This window comes from Pseudopodoces humilis, chromosome 1 (genome assembly GCF_049639895.1).
Source record: "Pseudopodoces humilis isolate 2021_Gansu_Grassland_sample_001 chromosome 1, ASM4963989v1, whole genome shotgun sequence".
NCBI classification, from domain to species: Eukaryota; Metazoa; Chordata; class Aves; order Passeriformes; family Paridae; genus Pseudopodoces; species Pseudopodoces humilis.
In genome coordinates, this window is record NC_142200.1 from 37,099,047 (window position 1) to 37,122,140 (window position 23,094).

A 23,094-nucleotide genomic window follows, 5' to 3' on the forward strand; every position below is an offset into this window, starting at 1 on the left:
TTAGCTTTACAGGGCTTCTTGTCTAGATAAGATGGGAGATCAAGCTGCCATGGTGAGTATCTGATTATTTCGAATATCCCTGTTTAATAATGAAATTGTGATACCACTGTTTAGTAATTAAGTTCTCATTGCATTTGAATCAGAGACCATATTAATTTTTCTTTCCTTCCACATTAGATCACTGCTATATTGCAATCACGCTTGGCCAGAACTTCATTTGATAAAAACAGGTACTTTTCTAATCACTTTCTACTAGGAAATCATTTTCATCTTTTTGGCTGATTAGTCTACTGCACTGATAGATGGCTGGTTGAGTTAGTGTAAGTTCCCTGATTCAGAGAGGTAGCTTCTTTGTATTCTAAGCATCTAGAATGGAGAGTGGGAAATTCTATGTTGTGAAGATGGATGTGTTACTTTGTCGCCAAAACATTTCATTTATCTGTGAATTTGTTGCAATTGGGAGTCAGTGTATGCCAAATAAAAATATAGTTTTGGAAAAGTCATCTGGTTTACTGTTCTCAGACTGGAGTAGAATGTAGAAGTGCTCCTTTCTGGAGTGCCTTTTAAAGTGGAGCTCCCAACAAAACTTTATTCCTGGTAAAATAGGCTTGGTGAAGTCCCCATTCTGATGTCCCAAGGCTATAAGCTAACTAAAACCTTTCTAAATAATTTAAGGGTGCATCTACCAAAGTAAGAACTGGAGGTAAACTTACTCCTTTTCTTCACTTGTAGATTTCAAAGCATTTCTGAAACGCTGCATATGGAATGTAAAGCAGAAATGGTGACGCCACTGGTGACTAATCCAGGGCATGTGTGCGTTACTGATGCTAACTTGTACTTCCAGCCTCTTAATGGATATCCTGTAAGTGCCTCATAGATGGTCTTGCATACAATGTGAGCACGCTGCCCTGCTAGTGGACAGTTTTAATTTTCTGTACTATATCTCTGAAATGCACATAGAGCATATCTCCAAGACTATTTTCAGATATACTTACAAGGTCACTAGTTTTCCTTCGATCTCTGCTGCTCTGCTGCATTCAGTGTATCTCTTCCTCTGAGGCTTCTGTGCTAACTTGCTTAAAGTTTACCTGCTACTGACAAAGCACAAAATGTCCTTTGCTCATTCTCTATTAACATTTGAGGATCACTATTTGTAACATTTCATTTAAGATAAACTTCTCAATCTTAGTCTGTTCCAAGTTAGTTAGAGCTTTACATGTTTACATTGGGAGCTCTTAGCTAGGTTTTCTATAAAACTGATCATTTCTTTCTCTGGAGGAAAACTGAGTGCATGTGGCAGATAGATGGCTTACTGCTTTGAAACTTTCCATAGAAACAGTAGTGATGGTCTTTGCAGGCCACTGTCACTTACCTGTGATTCTGTGAAATACTTTTAGTATGGACATGGCAGTAGCACAATCACCAGAAAGCTTTAATTCCCAGATTAATTTTTTTTTTTTTTCCAATTTGCAAGTGAGATTGCATCAGCAGCCCTGGTGCTGCTCCAGCTGGGTATGACTGATCCTGCAGACTGGTGGTGCACAGTCTGGCCAGGGACGAAGTACCAAGATAGACCCATCCTCTAATCCCAGTGCTGGATTGCCAGTTCCCTCCACAGGGCTGAGGACTGGAGCACACCTCTGGTGCTCTCATCTGCTGGTACCCTGTGGGGAAAGAAAGGAATCTGCCTAATTTGAGTGCCCTAAGGACAAGGAAAAGACAAGCAGAAGATTCAGGGGAGTCTGGAGACTCAGACACAGGAAAAATAATGGGAAAGCTCTGAGTTCTCTGAAAGGAATATTGAGTTAGAGAGATCATGTCTGTTACAAGCTGGTACAGAGAATCGGAGAAAGTGTGTTTGACAAAGGAGGAGGAATTTGGGGGACAGACTTTTTAGAAAGGCCTTTTGCTATAGGTCAAGGGTAATAGTTTTAGATTATAACATGCTAGATTCAAACTAGATAGGAAAAAAAAGGGGGTTTTACCATGGGGGTGGTAAAACACTGGCATAGGTTGTCCAGAGAAGTGGTGGATGCCCCATCCCTGGAAATATTCGAAGTTAGGTGGGACCACACTCAGACTCAAAGGTCTCCTTGCTCATTGCAGTGGGGTTAGACTAGATAGCCTTTTAAGGTTCCTTCCTACCTGGATTATTCTGTGATTATGACATGCTGGAAGTAAGTGCAGGCAAGGGAAAGGTGTTTGAGTGGGATAACGGTGCCATTCTGATTCCGCTCGCCAGGTGGCACTCGTGGCACAGTTTGCCCAGCAGCCCAATAGCTTCCTTTTAATGTAGTTTATTGTGTTCTGCTTCTCTGATGCATGAGCATTGCTGCTGGCGACAGGCTTGGGGATAATACACTGCTGCCTACTTATTCCTAAACTGTTCTGCTACTCAGGAAAAAAATAACAGCAAAGACAAGCTTCCTCTTTTTTAACATAACTGCTTAGCATCACTATTCCACTGCTAAAATGACATGGATGGATATTGTTTCCATATTGCTAGTATCTGTAGTCAAGAAAAACTTAAGATTTTCTGAGGAGGATATGGTAGAAGAACATAAACCTCCTAGAATGTCTCCATCTTTTCTTCCTCCTCCCTCATCCCCTACAGAAACCAGTAGTACAAATAACACTGCAAAATGTGCGTCGCATCTATAAAAGAAGACATGGGCTGATGCCACTGGTAAGCTCAAGTATTTATTTTATTATTTTATTTTATTGTCTTGATATATATATGGTTTCTTAAAGGCACCAGCTGAAACAGTCTGCATCATTAAGTAAAAGCCATGTATTCTTAAAAGCTTTGCATTAAATAGTGAACAGTACTCAGTGATCCTTTCCAGTTTTTTAAGCGTTTTCCTGTGTTGTTAAAAAGATGGAAACAGCATGAATTCTGACAAGGATGAAAAACTTCTTTCATAAGCAGTCAGCATAGGGGAAGGAAGAAGGGAGTACTGTTAGGGAGCAATTAATTCCATTTATCTAAAGCAGCTATCACAGGATAAAATTAATTTCTCTCTCATGGTGTATTTTCTCTGGATTGATTTGTGGAGGAAGTTTGGTCTCTGCTTCATATTGAAATTAATGTGGAGTGATGGGTCCCACTGTAAGTGACTGAGGAATGACAAGAATCCTGCAGTGAAACTTCAGTCATATTTCAGTGTTAGCACTGAAATTTCAATCTTGTAGAATTTTTTCTGTCTCAAAACACATTTAAATCAAATATCCTCTTTTTTGCCTAAGTGAATGGAGTGATGCAAAGAATTAAATGCCTATTACCTAGGGCTAGTCAATCCAGACAGAGCCAATCTATTGGCTCAGTATAAACTGAATCCTTTTAAGATTGGAAATAGAAAATGTAATATGTTAGATTTTGTGGGCAAAACTGCTACCAAGTTTAGAGCCATAAGTCTTAGATTTTAATAACTGTAACTTTCTGTTAAAAAACGCAAGCACTACAGCTTGTCAATAATTGCTCTCATTTGTTTTTCCTCCCTTTAACTTTTCAGGGACTTGAAGTATTTTGTACAGAAAATGATCTATGTTCTGACATCTACTTGAAATTCTACAACTATCAGGATCGAGATGAGGTCTATTTCCTTATTGCAACATATATAGGTTTGCAGTATTTATTTATTAATGTAGTGTGTAGCACCTTGTGAAGGGAAATTTGTCTGGATTTTGCTCTGTTGATGTGTGGGAAGAATAAGAAAAATAAACAGATATATAAGCTGTAATATTTTTTAATAGAAATAAACAAAGATCAGAATGAATGTTGTGAAATGGCACCAGTTTGGTTGTGTTTGAAGTGCCCAGTGTGAAAGCTGAGCTGGCATTATTGAGGCAAAACTAATTTTTTTGATTTGCAACTTGATATGCACTCATTTAAGAGCCCTCTCCCCCCCACACACACTTCAGAAAAAAGTCAAAACCAAACAGAACAAAAATCAGACCAATGAAACAAAGAAAGCCACAAAACATTATCTTCAAAGCAAGGGATAAATAAGATTCACTCAGCTAAATTTTGTTTTGCTGAAAAAGTAGAGACTAGCTTGTGTGTGGATCCCCCAAGTCCTCAGTTAAGACCTTATTGAGAAACTTCCTGTAATGGATGGATTTCCAGTGCACATATAAATACCTGAACTTTCCTTAGTCTTAGCAGTGGTTGATGAAAATTGTCATTCTGAAACACTTGAATTCTCATTTTTATTAAATCTTGTATGCATTAATTCCTAGAAAGTGATGGTTATTTTTTTGCAGATTGTAAACAAAAACTTCCTAAAATGTGTGTGTCCTGGAAAAAAAAGGGAGAAAAGGGCTGAGTTCCTCTGTAACTTGAAACATTGAAACTCATATTTACTGCCAACATTGAAAATGTTTATGTAAATTTTGTGCTATTTTGTTATTATACCAGGACTCTAGTTCTGTTTCAATGAATTTGCCTAAATACCAGTTGACATTTTCCTCCTGCTTCACAAAGTGAAATGGAAAGGCCACAAAGGAAGAAAACCTTCCTTTAGAATTATTTTTGTCTTCTAGATTTTTCTTTGAAAAGGGAGTAGATTCTGACATAATTTTCTCTATTATTGAAATAGTTGCATGCTGTTACCCTGCTTCAGACTTTTTCTGGATAATTTTCTAAGGTGAAATTTCAAGGTGTAGGTGAAAATGCTGATGGATGTTGGAGCTTAGAAAAAAAAGAAAAGATGAGCCCTTTCCCTAAAAGCGTTTGTAGCACCTTGGTATCTCTCTGGCAGCAGAAGAGCCTCTCTTTGAAGGTGCAAACACCTTTTACTTGTAGAATTTAAAGTACTAAAGTGAAGGAAAGATTGGAATATGTCTTTCCACCCTATGCTGAGTTAAAATAGCGGCCTACCATAATCTAATCCAAGTTTCTTTCTTGCCATCATGCTGTGGTTGCAGTCTTTCAATTCTGCTATTTCAGGCACTTGCCCAGGTGCTGTATACTGAATCAATGGAAGAAAATGTTAAAATAAATAAATAACCTGGTTTTCCAGCAGCATCCCTTGACATTACAGCTAATAAGCAGAGAGTAGTACAGTTTAAATTTCTTGTGCTCCTGCCTATACTTCAAAGAGAACTCCATGTGCATAATTCCTACTTTCTTGAGTTTGGGTCAAGTTTTTTTTTCTCTACTCTCTGTTTCAGTGGATCTGAAATTAAATCCTGTTCATGTGCATACATGACTTCTTTCCACCAGTTACAGATAGTGGGCGTCCTTGGTTGCAGTAGAAATATATATTTAGTTTTTTTCTTGACTGTAGCATAACTGCTTCTAGAAATTCGAAATCTTCAAGGTTGCCAGATTGCTGAGAGAGTTGTTCATGGTCTGCAGATATTTTTCCATTCCACACAAATATTCATCCATTCTTACTGTGGTTTCAACACTCCTTTTTTATGATTTTTATTTTTTTTTTTTGGCCAGATGCAATTTAGACCTGTTTGCAGAGATACTAAAAACTATGTGAAGTATGGTAGCTATGGAAACATGAAGTTGCCAATTAATTCTGACTTCTTCTATTATGAAACTGTGTCCTTAATTATTTTATAGTATCTTGCATAATGTTAATCACAGTATCATTTCAGGGCCAAATGCCAAGCCTCACAACTGTTAATGTTTTATTTTATTTTATTTTAGAAAATCATATTGCAGAGCACACAGCTGAAAGTTATATGTTGCAGTGGCAGCGAGGACATATATCAAATTACCAATATCTTCTCCATCTCAACAATCTGGCTGATAGAAGCTGCAATGATCTCTCCCAGTATCCTGTATTTCCTTGGATCATAGCAGACTACTCTAGTTCAGTGTTAGGTATGTGTATATAAAAAAGCATGTTAGTGCATTGTGAGCAACCTGAAATGTGTGGTGGGGGCTTTTACACTGCATGAACTTGGTGTTACATCAAAATGAACCTGGCATTAGTGGTCTTGGATGTTTTCTTGTAGCCCTCCCCTTTAGCTTAGGGGACAAAATATCTCATCTTTTTTCTGTTAAGTATTGCACTCCTCAGATACAGAGTATGTAGCAAACATCTGCTTGGTTGCTTTGCAGATCAGCAGTAGTAAGCATTCAAAGACTTTCTGTGATTCTTATAATGGAAAAGAATCAGTAAAATTACTTTAATTTTTTTAACAAGTTAGATGCACTGAAATGTGTAGAATCCAGGTGTTCTTTTCTAATTCTTAGCATTGCAGATTGAATGCAAGAGGCTGACAAGGCTTGTGCCTAAATAAGCTCCCTAATGAAGGGTCTTAGTGCAGTTTGTGTTGGGATTTTGTCCTTTTGAGAATTCTGTCCCTCTGCAAGAAGCAGAGATGGGGAATCTCATGGTATTCATCAGCACCTGCTCAAACACTTCAGTCTGATTGTATAGTGGGACTTAACTGTAGCCTGACAGAACGGTTAATGAGTAGGAAGAAGATGATACCAGCTGCTTTTGTGCCTTTGGTAGCAGGACCTTGACTGTGTGATACTACTTGTCATAACTGTCCCATATATTAACTATTAGTTCTTAAGCAAGAGGTATGACTTTATATGTACTTGGACGGAGATGAGTAGCCATTTACAGTAAGACTTTATGGGGTTGCAGTTAGTAGGGAGGGAGAAAATTACTGGAGGGGGTTCTGTGTTGGCTTTTGTTTGCTTTGTTGCTGCTTGGATATGTTTGGGGGGGTGGGGTTGGTGTGTTTTTAAATATTGATTAGGATACATTAAAGTATAGTAGAATGCTTGGAGTCTATAACCAAGCATTTGTTTTGGTTTTTTATGTTAAGATCTGACAAAGCCTGAAACATTTCGTGACCTTAGTAAACCAGTTGGTGCCCTGAATAAGGAGAGGCTGGATAGACTTGTGGTATGTATATCTTGGCATTTATGTGCTGAACATTTTGGGCCTTGCACATATTGGCAATAAAAGGAGCTTTGTCCAGCAAGCTTTGGGGATTATGTCTTACGAATTACTGTATCAAAAGTTAACTATAAACCTTATCAGAAGCAAATACACCTATAACCATTCCACATTTACTTTCTAGCTTAATTTCATCAGAACAGGTTTTGTCAGTACTAATTTAAAATTATTTGAATCCATTTCCTCTCTCTTACTACCTTTTCATACATATATACTTTTAAAAGGTTTGCCTTACTTTTAAAATAATATCCTGAAATCCATTTAGTATATATATGTATATATATAGTGGCACTGATATGCTATAAACATACATAGATTTATGAAACTTCAAAACCCATGGATTTAAATGTGTGACGTAAAACACATGTTTGAAAGAAATAAGAAAAAGTACTAGAAATCTTAAGTATTTCCATTTAAGAAAAATACTGAATTTGAGGGAGAGTACTTCAAAGGGGGGAAATTTGGATCCATAGATGTCAGAGCACGAACTTGAAAATTCTTTGTGCTTATAATAGTGCACAAAGTTTTTCTATTTCTCAAGGTAGGCAGGCTTTCCTTTCATAAGCTGTCAGACACATACTGAGAGACTTAGAAGGTCCTTACTTTCTTGTCTTTTAATTGTTTGTGTAAAATTGTTTTCTTCCATGGAAATTTAATTATTCCAAAGTCATTTACAGAACATTAGAAAAAAACATTGCCAGAATAACTCCATTATATTGATAAAAAATATTAAAATATTTCAAAATCATATAGCTTCCTAAGATTGTAGAAGGCAAGAATATGAGCAATATTGTGTTTACAGTAACAGTAAATAAAGTCTTCCTTCTAAGATCTGACTTTCCTCAAACTGTTACTGACTTCATGCTGCTGCAGTAAAAGTCATTCTGTTTATATTATGAAACATTTTAGAGTAATGCATAGGAGCTTCAGACAGGAAGGAATCTTCCAGATTGATGTAAGTCAGTATGTTCTTCCACATGCTCATTAAATTTGATGTGAAAGACAAAAAGGAAGCATTTGTTTGCACTTCTTTGAATTAGAGTCACTGTAGTTATGTGCTAAAGTGAGAGGAAAAAAACACTGAAAACCTGATAGTTCTGAATGATCAGTTTTGACAACTATTTTGCCATGTTGATTTACTGCTCTGATTAAAACTGCATGGATATTAGAGCTTAAGAAGTTTGTTTGTTTTTTTATCATTAGAGGAAAAATTGAGGGTGGGTGGTCCCAATATGTGTCTTTAAAAAGAAACAGTGTGTATGTGTTCAGCATTGAAGGAAAGCAGGAGAGCTGATTTGAAACAGACATTTCTTTCTTCTTCCTATGTTGCAGACGCGTTATCAGGAAATGCCAGAGCCCAAGTTCATGTATGGAAGCCATTATTCTTCTCCGGGTTATGTTTTGTTTTATCTCGTTAGAGTTGGTAAGACACCTTTGATATGCTCTCTGAGCAGACAGTTACCTCCAAAGCAGACAAGGTTTGGAGCAAGCTGATGATATTTTTCTTTCTCCTTAGCTCCAGAATACATGCTCTGTCTGCAGAATGGAAAGTTTGATCATGCTGACAGAATGTTCAACAGGTTTGTTTACACTTTGGCTATAACTAGACTGGTTTTGTTTTCAAATAGGCATCAATGGGGAGTGCAAAGCCCTAAAAAATAGGTTTTTTTAACAAATGTGTGATTGATCTGTCTTATCTAGCATTGCAGAAACCTGGAAAAACTGTTTGGATGGTGCAACAGATTTCAAAGAGGTAAATGGCTGGAAAATTTTCAATTTTTCTCGTCTGTGCTTAGTTTTCTCATCTACTGTTGATTTGAGAGTGTTTGGTTGGAGCGTGATAGGTTGTTTTTTGTTGTTGTTTGTGCTTTTCAGTTGTGTGGGTTTGGTTTTTGGGTTTTTTGGTTGGTTTTTTTTGGTTGTTTTTTTCGTAAGGTTGATGACTGCATTTTATGAATCTTTTATTAACTGTGTATTAATCCCATATCAATTCCATGTTTGCTCATCTGTGCCTGCTTTCTGGCTTTTAGTTTAACAGAAGTATGATTGTGAATGTTAATGGAAATACATGGGAATTACCAGAGTGTGGATTAAGGCTGAAAAGACAATTTTAGATATTGTCTGCTGGAATCTTTTAAGGATTTGGCTGTACTGAAGCACTACATCCAGACAGTTAAACTGTAGAAGTAGTACTTGGGGTTTTGAGCCTTGAGAAACCCTAACTTTTAGAAATGTTGAGAATAATAAACTGACACATAATAAATACTGTCAAACGCCTTTATCAAAGAAACATTATTTAATACAGCGATGCTTTAAAAAAATAGTATTCAGTTAATGATTAGATATGGTGGTATTTAAAAAATTGATTTAACCTCTGAAAGTTCTGTCATAATTTTAATTTTATTCTAGATTTTAGTGTAGACTGTTACTTGATGTCTTAAAAATGATAACATAGCTCTGAAGATCTTCATTGATATTAAGGATTTATATGTCACACATTACTTGTTTAAAATGTGTGCCACTGAATTTAGCAATTTAGCTCAGTGAACTGCTTTGTAGGGAAAACCTGGAAAATCTGCCCAGCTTTAGTGCATGACATATGAACTTTAATAATTTTCTTTCCACTGAATTATCTGTTTAAGTGACAAAAACTGAGCTAATATCAAAACTTGGTTGTTTTTATTTGTTTTTTTAAATTCCAGTTGATTCCAGAATTTTATGAAAATGATTCTAGTTTTCTAGTAAACAGTTTGAAGTTGGACTTGGGAAAAAGGCAAGGTGGAAAGATGGTTGAAGATGTAGAGCTTCCACCTTGGGCATCAGGTACTAATAGATTTCTTGTATTATTAATTAATTGAAGATTGCTGGATTTGTGATTCTTCCTTAAAAATGTCCATTCTGGTTTCTTCTAAATGAACTCTTTCTTAAAAGCCCCTATTATGTCAGTGCTTTAAATTTTTATACAAAAATAGAGATTTAGTGTGGGGTGTTCTGTTGGCTTTTCAAGAATGAGGAGGAAGAGAGATGGATACCAATAACTGAATGGTATATTTTTTCTTTCATTAACCTTTCTCTTATCAGGTCCTGATGACTTTCTTCAGAAAAGCCAAGAGGCTTTAGAAAGTCCATATGTGTCAGAACATCTTCATGAATGGATTGACATCATATTTGGCTACAAGCAGAAAGGAAGTGAAGCAATTGCAGCTCACAATGGTAAATACACATTTACAGAAATAGCAAAAAAAACCAGGATGCTTCAATTAGGTGGGAATGGTAAATCACAACATATCTGTAATGCTTATTTTGTTTTGAGTGTTCATAACTCTGCTTTGAATGCTTGATCCTTACTGGAAATAGTGACTTAACTGGCAGTATTGCCTTCAAGATGATGTGCATCTTTGAAGATGTGCTAAAGAGGCTGGACAAGACAATTCTGTAGCATTGCTGAGAATTGCTTGCACATCATGGTCTGGCAATATAATAGGGAATTAGTGTTTTCCAATTAAAAATGGGAGGATGTAGGGTCTCCAAATAAACATGTATTTAACTTTCCTCCACTTTCATTGAGAGGGTCAGTTCAGTGAGAGAATTTCATTGCAATTTCTCCCTCCTCCTGAGAGAATTGCCAAGGGAAATAATGGGCTAATGGGCTCCAGGTCTTTGGAGCAAGAATGAAGGAAAAAGCGTGTGTTGGTTTGTCTGTATACATACACATGACTGCATGTGAGATGTTTCACTGTTTGCAGCCTTACTCTAAACATGTATCTAGCCACTATGGGCAAAGGGGGATGTTATGTGACTGCTGTGTAGATATGTTTATTTATACCTAATAGTATTACCAGTGATTAACTTATTAATCAGTCTGATATTTTAGCTGTGTATGTTACCACCCAATAAGGAAGTGCCCTCTTTTTAAAAAAAGAGTAGCAGACCAGATTCTTAGGGTGTTTAATCCAGAAGCCCTGATCCTTTTGAAGGACTACAAGTAACAGAAAATGTTGAGATGGTTAACACTTAACAAGATAGAATAAGCTTAGAAAGAAAACCTTCCTGTAACAGTGGTTAGGGTAGGAATAAGCAACTCCTCATTTTGGTATTCTCTTTCTACTTCCAGGGTAAGAGAGTAGAGATAGCAAGGATTGTTTTCCTGGGGTTTGTTTGGTTTTGGGTTTTTTTTTACTGTTTGATTGGGAGTGGCTTGGGTTGTTTGCTACTCATTTCTTTCCAGTGTACTTTTTCCACATGTCCTTAACATATGATGGGCTGTATTTTAGAATTGTAGCATTTGGCATCCAGTCATACTGTGAGCATAAGTGTGAATTACAATGTTCCACAGACTTCAAATGCAGTAAATCAGCATATAAATTATGGCACCGATGTTTTTACCTCTCAAAAGAGTGCACTAATGAAAGCACTTTTTATGCATAATGCACTGCTTCTGCTGCAGTATGGATTTTTTTAGCATAGTGAATTGTGGACATTTACGTAGATAAGAGAGGCAGAAGGGATCTGCGTATGGACTTAGGTCAAAGTAAATATTCTTAAGCAGAGGCCTCAAAGTCATTTGCGTCATGGCAATTCACCTGGAAAGGTGAATACACAGATCTTTCTGATCATTCTTTATTACTTTCTGTTCCTTATTTGAAAAGTAACTAGAGATCCAGTTATGCAGCTGTGCTTGATTGCTTATTTATTTGTTTATTTATTTACTGGGGGTGGGTATTTAATGAAGCTTAAATAAGCAATCCTTCCTTTATGAAAATACTGATTTCTTCTGAAACTTTCTGAAAATCTCTTGGAAGTCCAAAGGTTTTTCAGGTAAAAAAACAGGATTAAAATGTAGGACCTCCAACTCTAATGCCTGCTGAAGGAGCTTATTTATGAGTAAAAAATGCAGCTCTGTTTATAGGAAGATGAGCAAAATAAGCCTTGTATATCTACATTGTGCAAATAAACTTTTTTTTCCAGTGTTTCACCCATTAACTTATGAAGGAGGAGTGGATTTAAACAGGTAATTAACAAGAATCTGAATGTTTTTGTTAAAGCAGTTAGCCAAGTTTCTCAGTATCTCTCCAAGTTCTCTGCTGGCTGTAAAAGGGCTCTGTACATGAATGGTGTTGTGCTTCTATTTTATACTCCCAAATATGCAGAGAACCAGCATCATGTTCTCAGTTTTAGCTTGCATTGAAAGATTGTTATTTAAACATTTCTTCAGTCTGGCTTTTGTGAAATTGCTTCATTTTTTCAGTCATTGAGAATATTGTTATTTTACATAAACAAAGTTATGAAGCTGTTACATTATTGTAAATCTGCAGTAAATCAATTCTATAAGAATGTGTGATAGTGCTGTAGTAACTGCACGTGCAGTTCCATGCTTTTGGGGAAGGGGAGAGGGGAAAAAAAGTACTTGCTTCCTTGGCTTAATTATATATCTTGCTTTGTAAAGTATTATGGACCCCAATGAAAAAGTAGCTCTGCTGACACAAATCCTGGAGTTTGGACAGACGCCAAAACAGTTGTTTACAACCCCTCATCCTCAGAGGATAATTCCGAAATTGAAAAGCTTGTCTCGAACATCTAGTCACAGCATTTCCATAGCTGAGTCTCCAGGTAAATGTTTAATAGATAAACTAACAATGTGAAGGCTTTGTAATTTTTAGTACCATAGGATCTCATTATACAACTCTCTTGGCTACTTTCCCTGTAAGCCAACTCAAGATAAATCCATTAACTAAATCTTAAAGAAGAACAAAACTAGACCAGTTTCAATTTCAAATAGACCAGTATTCAAACACAGGTGTTGCCCCATATTTTGCCTCCTGTTCCAGTGGTCTCCTCTGGGACTGTTCAACCTCTGCTTCTGAAGCTGTGGGAGGACTATCTGTCATCCTTGGCATTCCTGACACTTTAAATTCAAGCTGATGTGACAGCAGTTTCAATGACTATATCTGGCATTTTAAACAATGCAAAGATTTGTTTGGGTTTATAACGGGAATATCTGAGGAGTGGCAATTAGCTTGATCAAAGCAAACCCTAAGAACTTAAATTAAGCATCTGATTTCTTTTTTTTCTTTTCCTTTTCCATCTGAAAGGACTTTTTTTTTTCTCCCTGTATCGCTATATACTGTAGGGACAGAGTTGACTGAATAACTTTCTTCTAGAAAAGTATTGCAATGCCCTCACTGGCTTCTGTTCAAGGCAGGACTTAAACCATTTCCCTGAGGCTAAAACAGTATTGTCTTCATAATGTAGGTAGTGATTTAACTATAAATTGATCTGAAAATTCAGCCCAGGTATCTATCACTTGGAAAGATATTTCTCATTTGACTGTCTTCAATTCACTTCAATTCACTTTAATTTAATTTAATTTTAATTTAATTTAATGGCCTTCACTTTTAAGCAGAGGAGTGACGAGTGCTACTTAGCATGGCAACCTGCAGCATACAATGGCAAGAGGAGCTTTGAGAATTGTATGTGGTGATAGTAATGGTCATGTGTATTAAAATAGATTTGCTGCCTAAATCATTAATTCACACATGAACAGTTTGTCTTGGGTTGGACCTTTTTATAATCAACATTATAAAAATATCTTATTATGTCAATTTTGCATTTTTCATCCCTTAACTTTTGCAACAGTGAAATGAAGTTGTGACAGTCTTAACAGAATGCAATAGAAAAATAAAAGCATATACTTTATTGTAGCAGTAAATGGCTTTTCTAGTTCTTTTCCATCTGGAAAGCCCTTGACTTTTCAAAGGACATAAAAACATTGCTGCAGAGTTTTTAGGGTTTTTTTTTGTTTGTTTTCCATTTTGGAATTACATTCTGAAAAGTCTGCAGTTTAAAAACACTAATTTGTTGAGAATAATCCTATTGTTGACTGTATAAGCCTATGCAAATTCAGAAAGAGATTTAGGAACAAACGTTAGTGATCTTATCACTCTCTGCATTAGTCTAAGGATCTTATTCATGAAGCTGTGCATGATTTCTGTACTTCCATATTTATGTCAGCTATCTAGGTATTTGAAATATGTATTTTTATTTTCTATTTGTGATGGAACTTTATCGTGGCATTTTATTGCAGTTTCTCCAAATGAAGAATCATTTGAAGATTTGACAGAAGAAAGTATAACACTTGCCTGGAACAATATTGCCAAACTAAAATTAGATAAGCAATATAAAATTCACAAAGAGTAGGTACTATTCTTTTCAGTCAAAATTCTTCCACTGAATTGGGGTGGGGGATCTGTGTATCAATCTGAATGATGGGTTAGGGTTTAAGGTAAATACTTTTCTTTCTGAGATGACTTAGTGATTTGATTGTGCAAGATGAACTTGAGTATATAATGGGTTATGAATCCAGAGAATGGGTTATTGTCAGCTTGATTTTTGCTATTGTTTTTCCTTAGCTCTATATCTATATAAGTTATTATTTTAGTCCCTGAAGCAGATACTGATTACTCTTCTCTAAAACTGATAACAGCAGCCAGATAAAGACTTCCATTTATTTATTTTTTTTTATAATGCCAGGAGGATACAACTTCATCCCAACAGATTTGAAAGGTTAAACACTTAAGTTGTTCCACTGTACATCTCAAGCTGCTGCTGCGTGAGCAGTTTGCCAAGTCTCCAGCTATAGGTTTTCAGTTAATCCAGGTACCAAACTGTTCTGATGGATTCTTAGGGAGTCAAGAGTCAGTAGGGGCACTTTTCAGGTAGACTTCTAAAATACCTAATAATGTCAGCTATATTTTAAAGACCAGGTTTTCCTTTGGCCCCATCTCTTGTCCTAGTGACTGGGCTGGTTAGGATTTCTTACTACCTTGAGTCCAGCTACTTTCTTGGTGACTGTAATCCAATCTAGGAAAACATTGTCATGTCCCTAAAACAAGGTAATATTTGTAGTGAGAAACCTGTTACCAAATTATTAGCATTAGAGAAATCTTGATCCTGAAATGAGACTCAAATTTCAGCTTCTGATTATTTTTATTCCTTTTTTTGAAGACTGCTGAGAAATAATGAGACACAGATCTGTGTAACAGAACTTTGGCTGTGTAGGATGCTCTGTGCTTTCTAATTCCCTGATAGAAGCTTTGTGTAAATTTCTACCTATAGTACTTAGCCAGTGTCAAATTAAAGGAGAAGAAATGTGCAAGTTCCAATTCCTGATACTTGAGGTATTCAGAATCTGCTTGTAGCCAGTTTCCTGACTATTTGTAGCTAATCCAGAACTGGAAAAACTAAATGTGAAACCATTTATCCTCTCACACGGGCAAGTCCCTTCTGATGGAGTTCTTACAGAACGCTATGGGGATCCTCTCCTAGTGTTTCACACATTATGTCACAGTCTATTTTTGTCTCTAGGCAGACACCACACCACTGTAGTGTTTTTAATCTCCTTGAATGTCTTAGTTCTTACAGAGCTCAGATAACAGATTTCAACTGTAGTCTATTTACAGTATGATGGTTAAATTTCAAAACCTATGAAGTCACCCACAAGCTTACTTTTATTAAACAGGGCAATTACTGGAATAGCAGTCACTTGCAATGGGTCTTCTGTTTTCACTACATCCCAGGGTAAGTATTGCAGAGGCATTTACCACAACCTGCAGAATAAATGCAGGTTAATGGTTTTTCTTTTTCAAAAAATTGAATGAAACTAAATATATCTCTGATGTAACTGAATAGCTTAAGTATATGATTTTGCTCAGTTTTAGATGAATTTGACTCAAGAATTTCAATATTATCTAGGCTTGGAAGAGAACTTCAGTAGTAATAATAATGTATAACAATGGAAGTTTGTCCATTTTGATACCAGAGTTCTCTTAGAGTATGATGAGCATGGTGTAGTCCATCTGTAACTGGTACAGAACAGGGAAGTTCCAGGCTCAAGTCACAAGCCTTATAAAGAGTTTCTTAGAGACTGTGAGAAATCTGTCTGCTTTTCATAGTAAGATATTCAAGCAGGAGCAAAACTATTAGTTTCTAGAATATAAAATAGTCCTTTTTTTTCTATTTTGTCCCTTATCCCCAGATTCAACTTTGAAGATGTTTTCCAAAGACTCAAAAACCATCCAGAGAAGTGTGTCCTTTTCAAACATGGTAAGCTGCTGTGAAAATAAGATCGAGATGATTGGGGTGATTGAGAATCTTCTGAAAGCTCAGAGAGATGGCTCTTAGCATGCATCAATGCCTCTTTTCTTTCCCCTGCCTACTCAGTATTGTGTGTGAATAATTTAGCAGAGTGAATTGAGACTCTCTCAGGCCACAGAGAGACAGAGCACATTTTGCAAACATGGAGAAGGAGCATTAAATGGTCACACTGGCTCTGCTCTGAGTTGCCCTGCTATCCAGGGAAGAGCTTGTGGTAGACAGATAGTCTGGCCTGAGCAGGGGTGTCTTCCTGAGCAACCTTGAACTGCCACTGCAACCAGAATTGCAAAGATTAGATTCCACCCACGTCCTCGCATACAGGATTACCTTACTGCACCACAGTGTTTGAAGCCTGTGAGTCAGCCAGCAAAGGAAAACCAAGCACAGGGAGTGGAATCTGTGCTGGGTGAAAATGAGCCATCCTCCTTCCATGAGCAATGATCTCAGCAACTTGTGAACAACATTTCTCCCCTGCTCCTAAAAATGTTGGGAAAGCAATTCTGCATTTGATTTTCTGTGCTTGAGCACTGTGGCCAGACCTGGGTTATAAAGATAGACTCCCAGTTAATATATTCAGTCTTCTATTGGTGCAAGACACCAAGATATATGTTTTCTCTCTACCATCATCTCTTGGGGCAACAAGAATGGCAAATGTGTTGCCCAGACAGAAGCCATAGCATGCTCTGACTGGTCCCCAGGTAAATAGCAGGATCAAGACCCTATGGTCTGCCATGGGGCACACTAGCAGGTGAATCTAGATACATCAGTTCCTAATGCTTCAGCAAAGGGAAACTTGGGAACATCGCTTCTTGACACTGTGAAAAGGGAGCTCTTTGACTCCTAAGCCAAAAGTCTGTTTCATGAGGAGGCCTTGTATACTCTTACTCTTCTCACCTGTAGTTTTAGTGCTGATCTAAACACTTACAGCAATGCTAAAAGGAGTGGTGTTTACAGTCCAGCAGCTTATTGTTTTTCAACAGACCTAAAACATGACCAGTAATGATACTGGGTAGAAGCACTGGGCTGATAGTTGTTTTTTTCCTTGCTGTTTCTGGTGATGGTAATGTAACTGAGCAAGTATCTGTAAATAATGTTTCTTGTTGAGAGCAGTAGGAATTAGAATGTTATATTTTTTCTTTGAAAAACCTAAGCTGATAAGTACCTGTGATGGAGAACAAACATCAAAAGAATCTGCATTTTTAGTTTCTGTTAGCTATTTGTGTCTAGAATTGATAGTAGCTTACTAGATGAAGAGCTGACCCAGTTATTTCTGAGCGAGCAATTACATATCACGTGCTTGAAATGCCAGTTTCTTTGGAAAGATCTATCTTTAAGTTCTGCATGTATTTCTGAATGTTTCTGCTCCCTTTGTTTAATAGAAATAAAGTATTCGTGATGTTCAGTGTCCAGCCTCTAAGGTTTTTCTTGATCAGTGTTCATATAACATCTGCATGTTATTTTTAAAGAAGATTAGAATGCTTCTTGTTCTCCAAAAGCATGTTGATATGCTTGAATTGGATATGTGGTAAGAAATTGAGTATTACTATTTTTTTTTTCTTTTCTTACAGGCTTTGTCATCTTGTGTAATCTTACCAGGAGATACCACTGTCATAACTTCTTCATGGGACAATCATATGTGTGTATTTATTTCCTATTGACTGTATTGAATTGCATGGAGTGCCTTGGTTTTCATGCTTATGGTTTTAGATAATGATACAGAAAATAATTTTTAAAACACAGTGTTACCCCCCCACCTCCACTAGATTTCTGTTAGAAACTACAGAAACAAAGTTACTTTATTTAGAAAAAAGAACCCTTAAGTTTTACAAAACTTAATGCTTTTATAACCTTTCTCTGTTAGATATTTTTATTCAATTGCATTTGGGAGACAGCAAGATGTCCTAATGGGCCATGATGATGCAGTCAGCAAGATCTGTTGGCGTGATGGGCGCTTATTTTCTGCATCTTGGGATTCCACTGTGAAGGTTTGTAGATGGAATTGTTACAGTTGCATAACTATTTATAGTCAGTACTTTGTAATATTCAGCCAGCCAAATGCCTTAGGGTGGATGTACCTGTTGTACTAGAGTAATAACCTGGCTAGTATCACAGTAAATTTATTTCTAGAGTTTATTCTTCATTTAGCTTTAGCTCGGCTGTTTCAAAGCTAAAGTGTTATTTTTCAAGAAATTGCATTCATTCTACCTTACTATAAAAATGAGTATTCTGAAGAGAAACTGTATTTGTTGGAGGAACTGGAATGTTTTGTGACTTTGGTAATTCTGTTTCCTGGGAATAGGCTTCTAAAGTGTTTAATAATTTTGTAGTTTACATTCTTCAGCTAAGAGGACCAGAAACTTGGTAATCTAAAGAGCATGCCTACAGTTAGGTAGGGAGATAATTTGGAAGCTAGACAGGACATAATTTCCCAAAGCCTGCTGTGTATTTTTTTAATCACTGCACATTTAATGCAGTGATATACCCATTCTTAGATAGGCTCTGTAGGCTATCTGAAGTCAGCAGAATTGTGTTCACCATGTGGCTCTGCTTAGGGTAAAGGAGTTCAAGTGCCATTTCTTGCTGTATTCTGCCACGTAGGCAAGGTCCACAGTGAACACAAACAGCCCTCCTTGTAATGTTGGAGTTCAGCACTGAAGGAACTCATCTGGGGTTATACTACTGCTTCCTTGAACAAACTTAACTATCTGTGTTGTAGGTGTGGCACTGTGTTCCTGGAGAGACCGTGAGCAATAAAAAACACCACTTTGAACTGCTTGCAGAGTTAGAACATGATGTTAGTGTAAGTATGTTGATGCAGTATCTCAGAATAAGAAAATTAATTGATGATTTAAATAATGATCTAGCGATAAAACACAAAGATTGGATATGGGGCTGAGTAGTGTATTTTGGGAAATGTGTGTTGGGGTGTTTTGGTTTGGGGTTTTCACTGTCTGATGGTTCTGCACCAGTGTTCCCTGCTTCCTGGGTTGAAAGGTCCAATTCTTGGGACTGAAGCACCAGTGTAAACAGACATTTCTTAATTTGTCTTGCTCAGCTTGTGTGCAGAGAATTCTTATGGTGGGCAGGAAGGATTGGGTGGCTTTTGTTTGCTTCTTTGATTTTGAAAACAGATTAATATTTTTTTCAAGTGTTTTCGTTGTTACAGCTTCCTCTTAATGTAAGGCAAGCAAATGAAAAAGAATTCCTGAGTTGTTTACCATGCTTTCATGGTAAATATCTTAGTGAATGTCACTGTAAATATACAAATACATTGTGTGCAATGTGTCATAAATATGTAACTGCATACTTCTTTTTTACAGCTTCTAACATCACTCTAGTAAGATATTTAGAATTACTCTGTTCTAAACCTTCCTAAGAGCTATTTTTTTTAATAGGTCACAATGTTGGCAAATACTGAAACAGTTCTGGTAACATTTAAGAACTGCATCCAAGAGAACTGGAAGTAACTGATGGGTAGGAAGATTTTTTAAAGTGAAAATTTTACCCTTAAGGGTAGAGTCTGGCAGTTAGACGGAGAGTGTTGGTACTAAAAGCAATCTGAAATGTCAGATAGCATTTCTGATTGTAAAAATCAAAAGCTTTTTAAAATATCTCCAAGGTGACCTATTTTTTCTTTTTATGGTTTGGATTTTTCATACTTGTACTTAATTAAGGGTGTTGAGAATTAAATTCAAAGCTTTTCATAAATAAAATATCATCTTAGGGATAATGGGCTTGTTTTGTTTAAAACCTGTCTCAAGATGGCTCACATTAAAGAATAGGAAAAATCACAGGATTTTTAACTTTCTAGGTAAATACAATCGACCTTAATGCTGCAAATACCATCCTGGCATCTGGAACCAAAGAGGGCACCATTAGTGTTTGGGATGTTACTACAGCAACAGTGTTGCACCAGTTGCCATGTCACTCTGGGACTGTATTTCATGCTGCTTTTAGTCCTGGTACGTTGGATTTCAGTTTTTAATATGCACTGTTGGGAGGTCAAAAGGAATCTTACTCTTGATACCATGTAATATATCTTTCTTATTGGAATTAGTGCTTTAAGGAGGATAGCGAGATGTTTTGGATTGTCACACATCTCCACTGTAAAGAATTTAATTGTACAAAAAGCTATGCTAGGCTATAGACCAGTGGTCTAGACTCTAAACCAATCTTGTTCATCTTTGCTTGCTTAGAGACTTAATTTCCAGTAAATTATTTATAGATAAGTAGGTCAGGCAATGCCACATCCAACATGCTGATTGCAGAGTGCTTTGGTAACTAGAACTGAATGTCTGAACATGATTTTTTTGTTGTTTCTTTTGTTCTCTTCCTTCTTTCATACAGACAGCAGACATCTACTGAGCACAGGGGAGGACTGTTGTTTTAAAGTAATAGATGTACAAACTGGAATGCTCATATCCTCTGTGACCACTGAAGAGCCACAGAGGTAATGCTGAGAACATGCAGGTTATGACCTGGGTGGAGATGGTTGGAGACACCGAGGTGGGAAGGGCAGTGATACTGGGAAATTTGTTTTATTGAAGCACTTTTTTGAATGCAGAAACTGACATTCTAGCATGTTGCACATTATGATCAAGCTTTCCAAATAGGAAAAATCAAACAGCTCTCTAAGTAAATAACTTTTCAACAACAACTTTCATGTCCCTTAATGATGATGACAGCTGTAGCTAACCAGCTCTTCCAGCAGCTGAACTACTGAAATGTCTAACAAGTTGAGTTTTCTTACTTGAATCATCTCCATCACCAATATTGATTTTTTGGGTTTGTTTTGGAGGGTTTGTTTTAATGTTTTAATTTATTTTGATATTCTTAAAAAAGATTGACTTTTAAAATCAAAGACTGATCACCTTTTTCCACCAACTGAAAAGTATACAGTTATTTATGGTTTATCAGATAAATGGAAAAAATGCTTACTTAGTTACTGGAGTAAAAATATAGCAGCTATACACTTGGTCATTTTTTTTGGTGGGTACTCATAAATACTCTCATATATATTTTCACTAGTTATTTACCTGAAAGTCATCTTTGCTTTTTAAGTGATGGTTTCAGGAATATGAAGTGGCAGAAGTGAAAGTGAAGGCTTATGAGAGCACTGGGATATGACACATATGTGTAGTTGACTGGGTCCTCTGCTGTTACGGGATTATGTTTCACACTCTGCCAGGGGAAAGCCTGTCTGGGTCTAGGGCAGTTACAGAACCAAGTTTGGGTTATGACTCTTTAAAATAATTTGGGAATAATCTTTCCAGAAAGGCTGTGTTACAGGGTAGTTTCCTTTGGTTTCATATCTCTATTTCCAGTTCTTTTTTGACCTAGTTTGGAAATGTTTGGCTGTCATCATGCAAAAGCCTGACATGAACTAATTTCACACTTATTTGCAGGTGCTTCAAATGGGATGGAAATACCATCTTATCAGGATCTCAATCTGGTGAATTACTGATTTGGGACCTTCTTGGAGGAAGAGTTACTGAAAGAATCAAAGGGCATACAGGTATGCCTGAACTATTCCCATTCTCAAACTAAGTGTGAGATTCCTATTTTCCAGCTCTTTTACTACTGAAAAGTTTGAGAGTCATCTGCTCAGCCAGCTGGCTGTTCCTGATGTCAGCTTAACCTGAAACACCAGAGTTAAAAGTAGGTCCATGTGAGCCTCCTAGGAAATCAAATAAGAACGGAGGAATATTGCTTTGGACAAGACTGGCCAGATGGAAATTACTTTCAATTTTTCTAATTCACACAATGCAAAAGTCAACATTTTTCTACCTCTTGGCCCTCAAATATAGTATAGACTGTACTGTATCCTTTGCCACGGTGTGTCCAGGCTAAGTCTAACAACATTAAGTTCTCTAGTAAACTTGTTTAGGATGGGGATTTATAGGCTGATTTAAATGTATCTATATAGTCTCAGTACATGAGCAACCAGGATCTGTGGAGAAAAACTACCTAAGTTTTTAAGGCTGTTTAACTAACAGCAGTTGTTTCAAACTTCCCTACTGTAAGTTTTACTCTGGAACTTGACCTATGAAGAGATCATTCTGTAGCTGTGGGCTTTTCAGAAGTGGGCTTCTGAGGCATATGCTACAAGATGTGAATACACTTTGCACTCTGCCACTTTTTCTATGTTAAAAAAGCTTATTATCCATGAATACTTTCCTTAGTTGCCATCTGCATTCTGTGCTGCAATGATGTTGTCCCTCTAGTACCTCTAGTAAAAGTCAGCTGAAGCAATAGAGTATGAGATCATTACTGTGAATAATTACAACTACCTGGAACCCTACTAAAATTTCTCTTAGCATACAGTGTGTTAATATAATCCAATGATCAGACTATGCAAAACTCTCTCAAAAAGATCTGTTCTGTCATCTGGAGTACCACACTTACTTGCATTTAGATTTACTTGTTTGTTGTTTTGTTTCCCAGGTGCTGTAATGTCCATGTGGATGAATGAACAATGCAACAGTGTTATTACAGGAGGGGAAGACAAACAAATCATGTTCTGGAAACTGCAATACTAAGTGCCTTTCCCTCCAGTCATTTAAATGAACTCTAATTTTAAACCAAACCTTTTAAAGGAACTTAACTGTGTGCAATGATGGCTGCTGAAGCTCAACCAGATAGGAAGCTTTGTTCAACCACAACTTTCTATGTTATGGTGACTTCACTGAGAGCTCTTAACTTCCATAGAGTGTGCATTTGTTTTTCATGGACTATCATACAGAAATTGCTTGTGTAAAATGATATCTTATATGAAATTAAAGACTTATTTTTCTGTAATTAAAGAGCTCTTAACTTGCAGTCATTGTTTGATTTACATGGAATGCATCAGAGCTTGCTGCTTGCACTGCTTAGAAAGAAGATGCATTTGCATATCTAATTTAAGCCTTTTAGGGTGTGTGGAGCTTAATGCTGTCATGTCGTGTGCAGTCAACCTTTCTTAGTGGAGATGTATGTGACTGTAAATACTGCTTTGAACACCACAGCA

The 23,094-nt window shown here is 36.7% G+C and overlaps 1 protein-coding gene across 2 annotated transcripts in view; it reads left to right on the forward strand.

The window, feature by feature from the left end:
- NSMAF (neutral sphingomyelinase activation associated factor) overlaps positions 1-22,907 on the forward strand; it is a 38,914-nt gene extending 16,007 nt beyond the window's left edge. For both annotated transcript variants that reach the window (XM_014257741.2, XM_014257746.2), the window contains exons 8-31: positions 5-52; positions 178-230; positions 733-862; positions 2,615-2,686; positions 3,513-3,621; positions 5,663-5,839; positions 6,802-6,881; positions 8,268-8,358; positions 8,452-8,515; positions 8,637-8,688; positions 9,638-9,758; positions 10,017-10,148; positions 11,904-11,946; positions 12,382-12,545; positions 14,020-14,128; positions 15,454-15,512; positions 15,970-16,037; positions 17,657-17,724; positions 17,950-18,073; positions 18,805-18,888; positions 19,900-20,050; positions 20,436-20,538; positions 21,494-21,603; positions 22,533-22,907. In XM_014257741.2, the coding sequence (XP_014113216.1) occupies positions 5-52; positions 178-230; positions 733-862; positions 2,615-2,686; positions 3,513-3,621; positions 5,663-5,839; positions 6,802-6,881; positions 8,268-8,358; positions 8,452-8,515; positions 8,637-8,688; positions 9,638-9,758; positions 10,017-10,148; positions 11,904-11,946; positions 12,382-12,545; positions 14,020-14,128; positions 15,454-15,512; positions 15,970-16,037; positions 17,657-17,724; positions 17,950-18,073; positions 18,805-18,888; positions 19,900-20,050; positions 20,436-20,538; positions 21,494-21,603; positions 22,533-22,627 (2,307 nt within the window). In that variant the 3' untranslated portion in view covers positions 22,628-22,907. The remainder of the gene's footprint in view (positions 1-4; positions 53-177; positions 231-732; positions 863-2,614; positions 2,687-3,512; positions 3,622-5,662; positions 5,840-6,801; positions 6,882-8,267; positions 8,359-8,451; positions 8,516-8,636; positions 8,689-9,637; positions 9,759-10,016; positions 10,149-11,903; positions 11,947-12,381; positions 12,546-14,019; positions 14,129-15,453; positions 15,513-15,969; positions 16,038-17,656; positions 17,725-17,949; positions 18,074-18,804; positions 18,889-19,899; positions 20,051-20,435; positions 20,539-21,493; positions 21,604-22,532) is intronic.
- Positions 22,908-23,094: the final 187 nt, after the last annotated feature.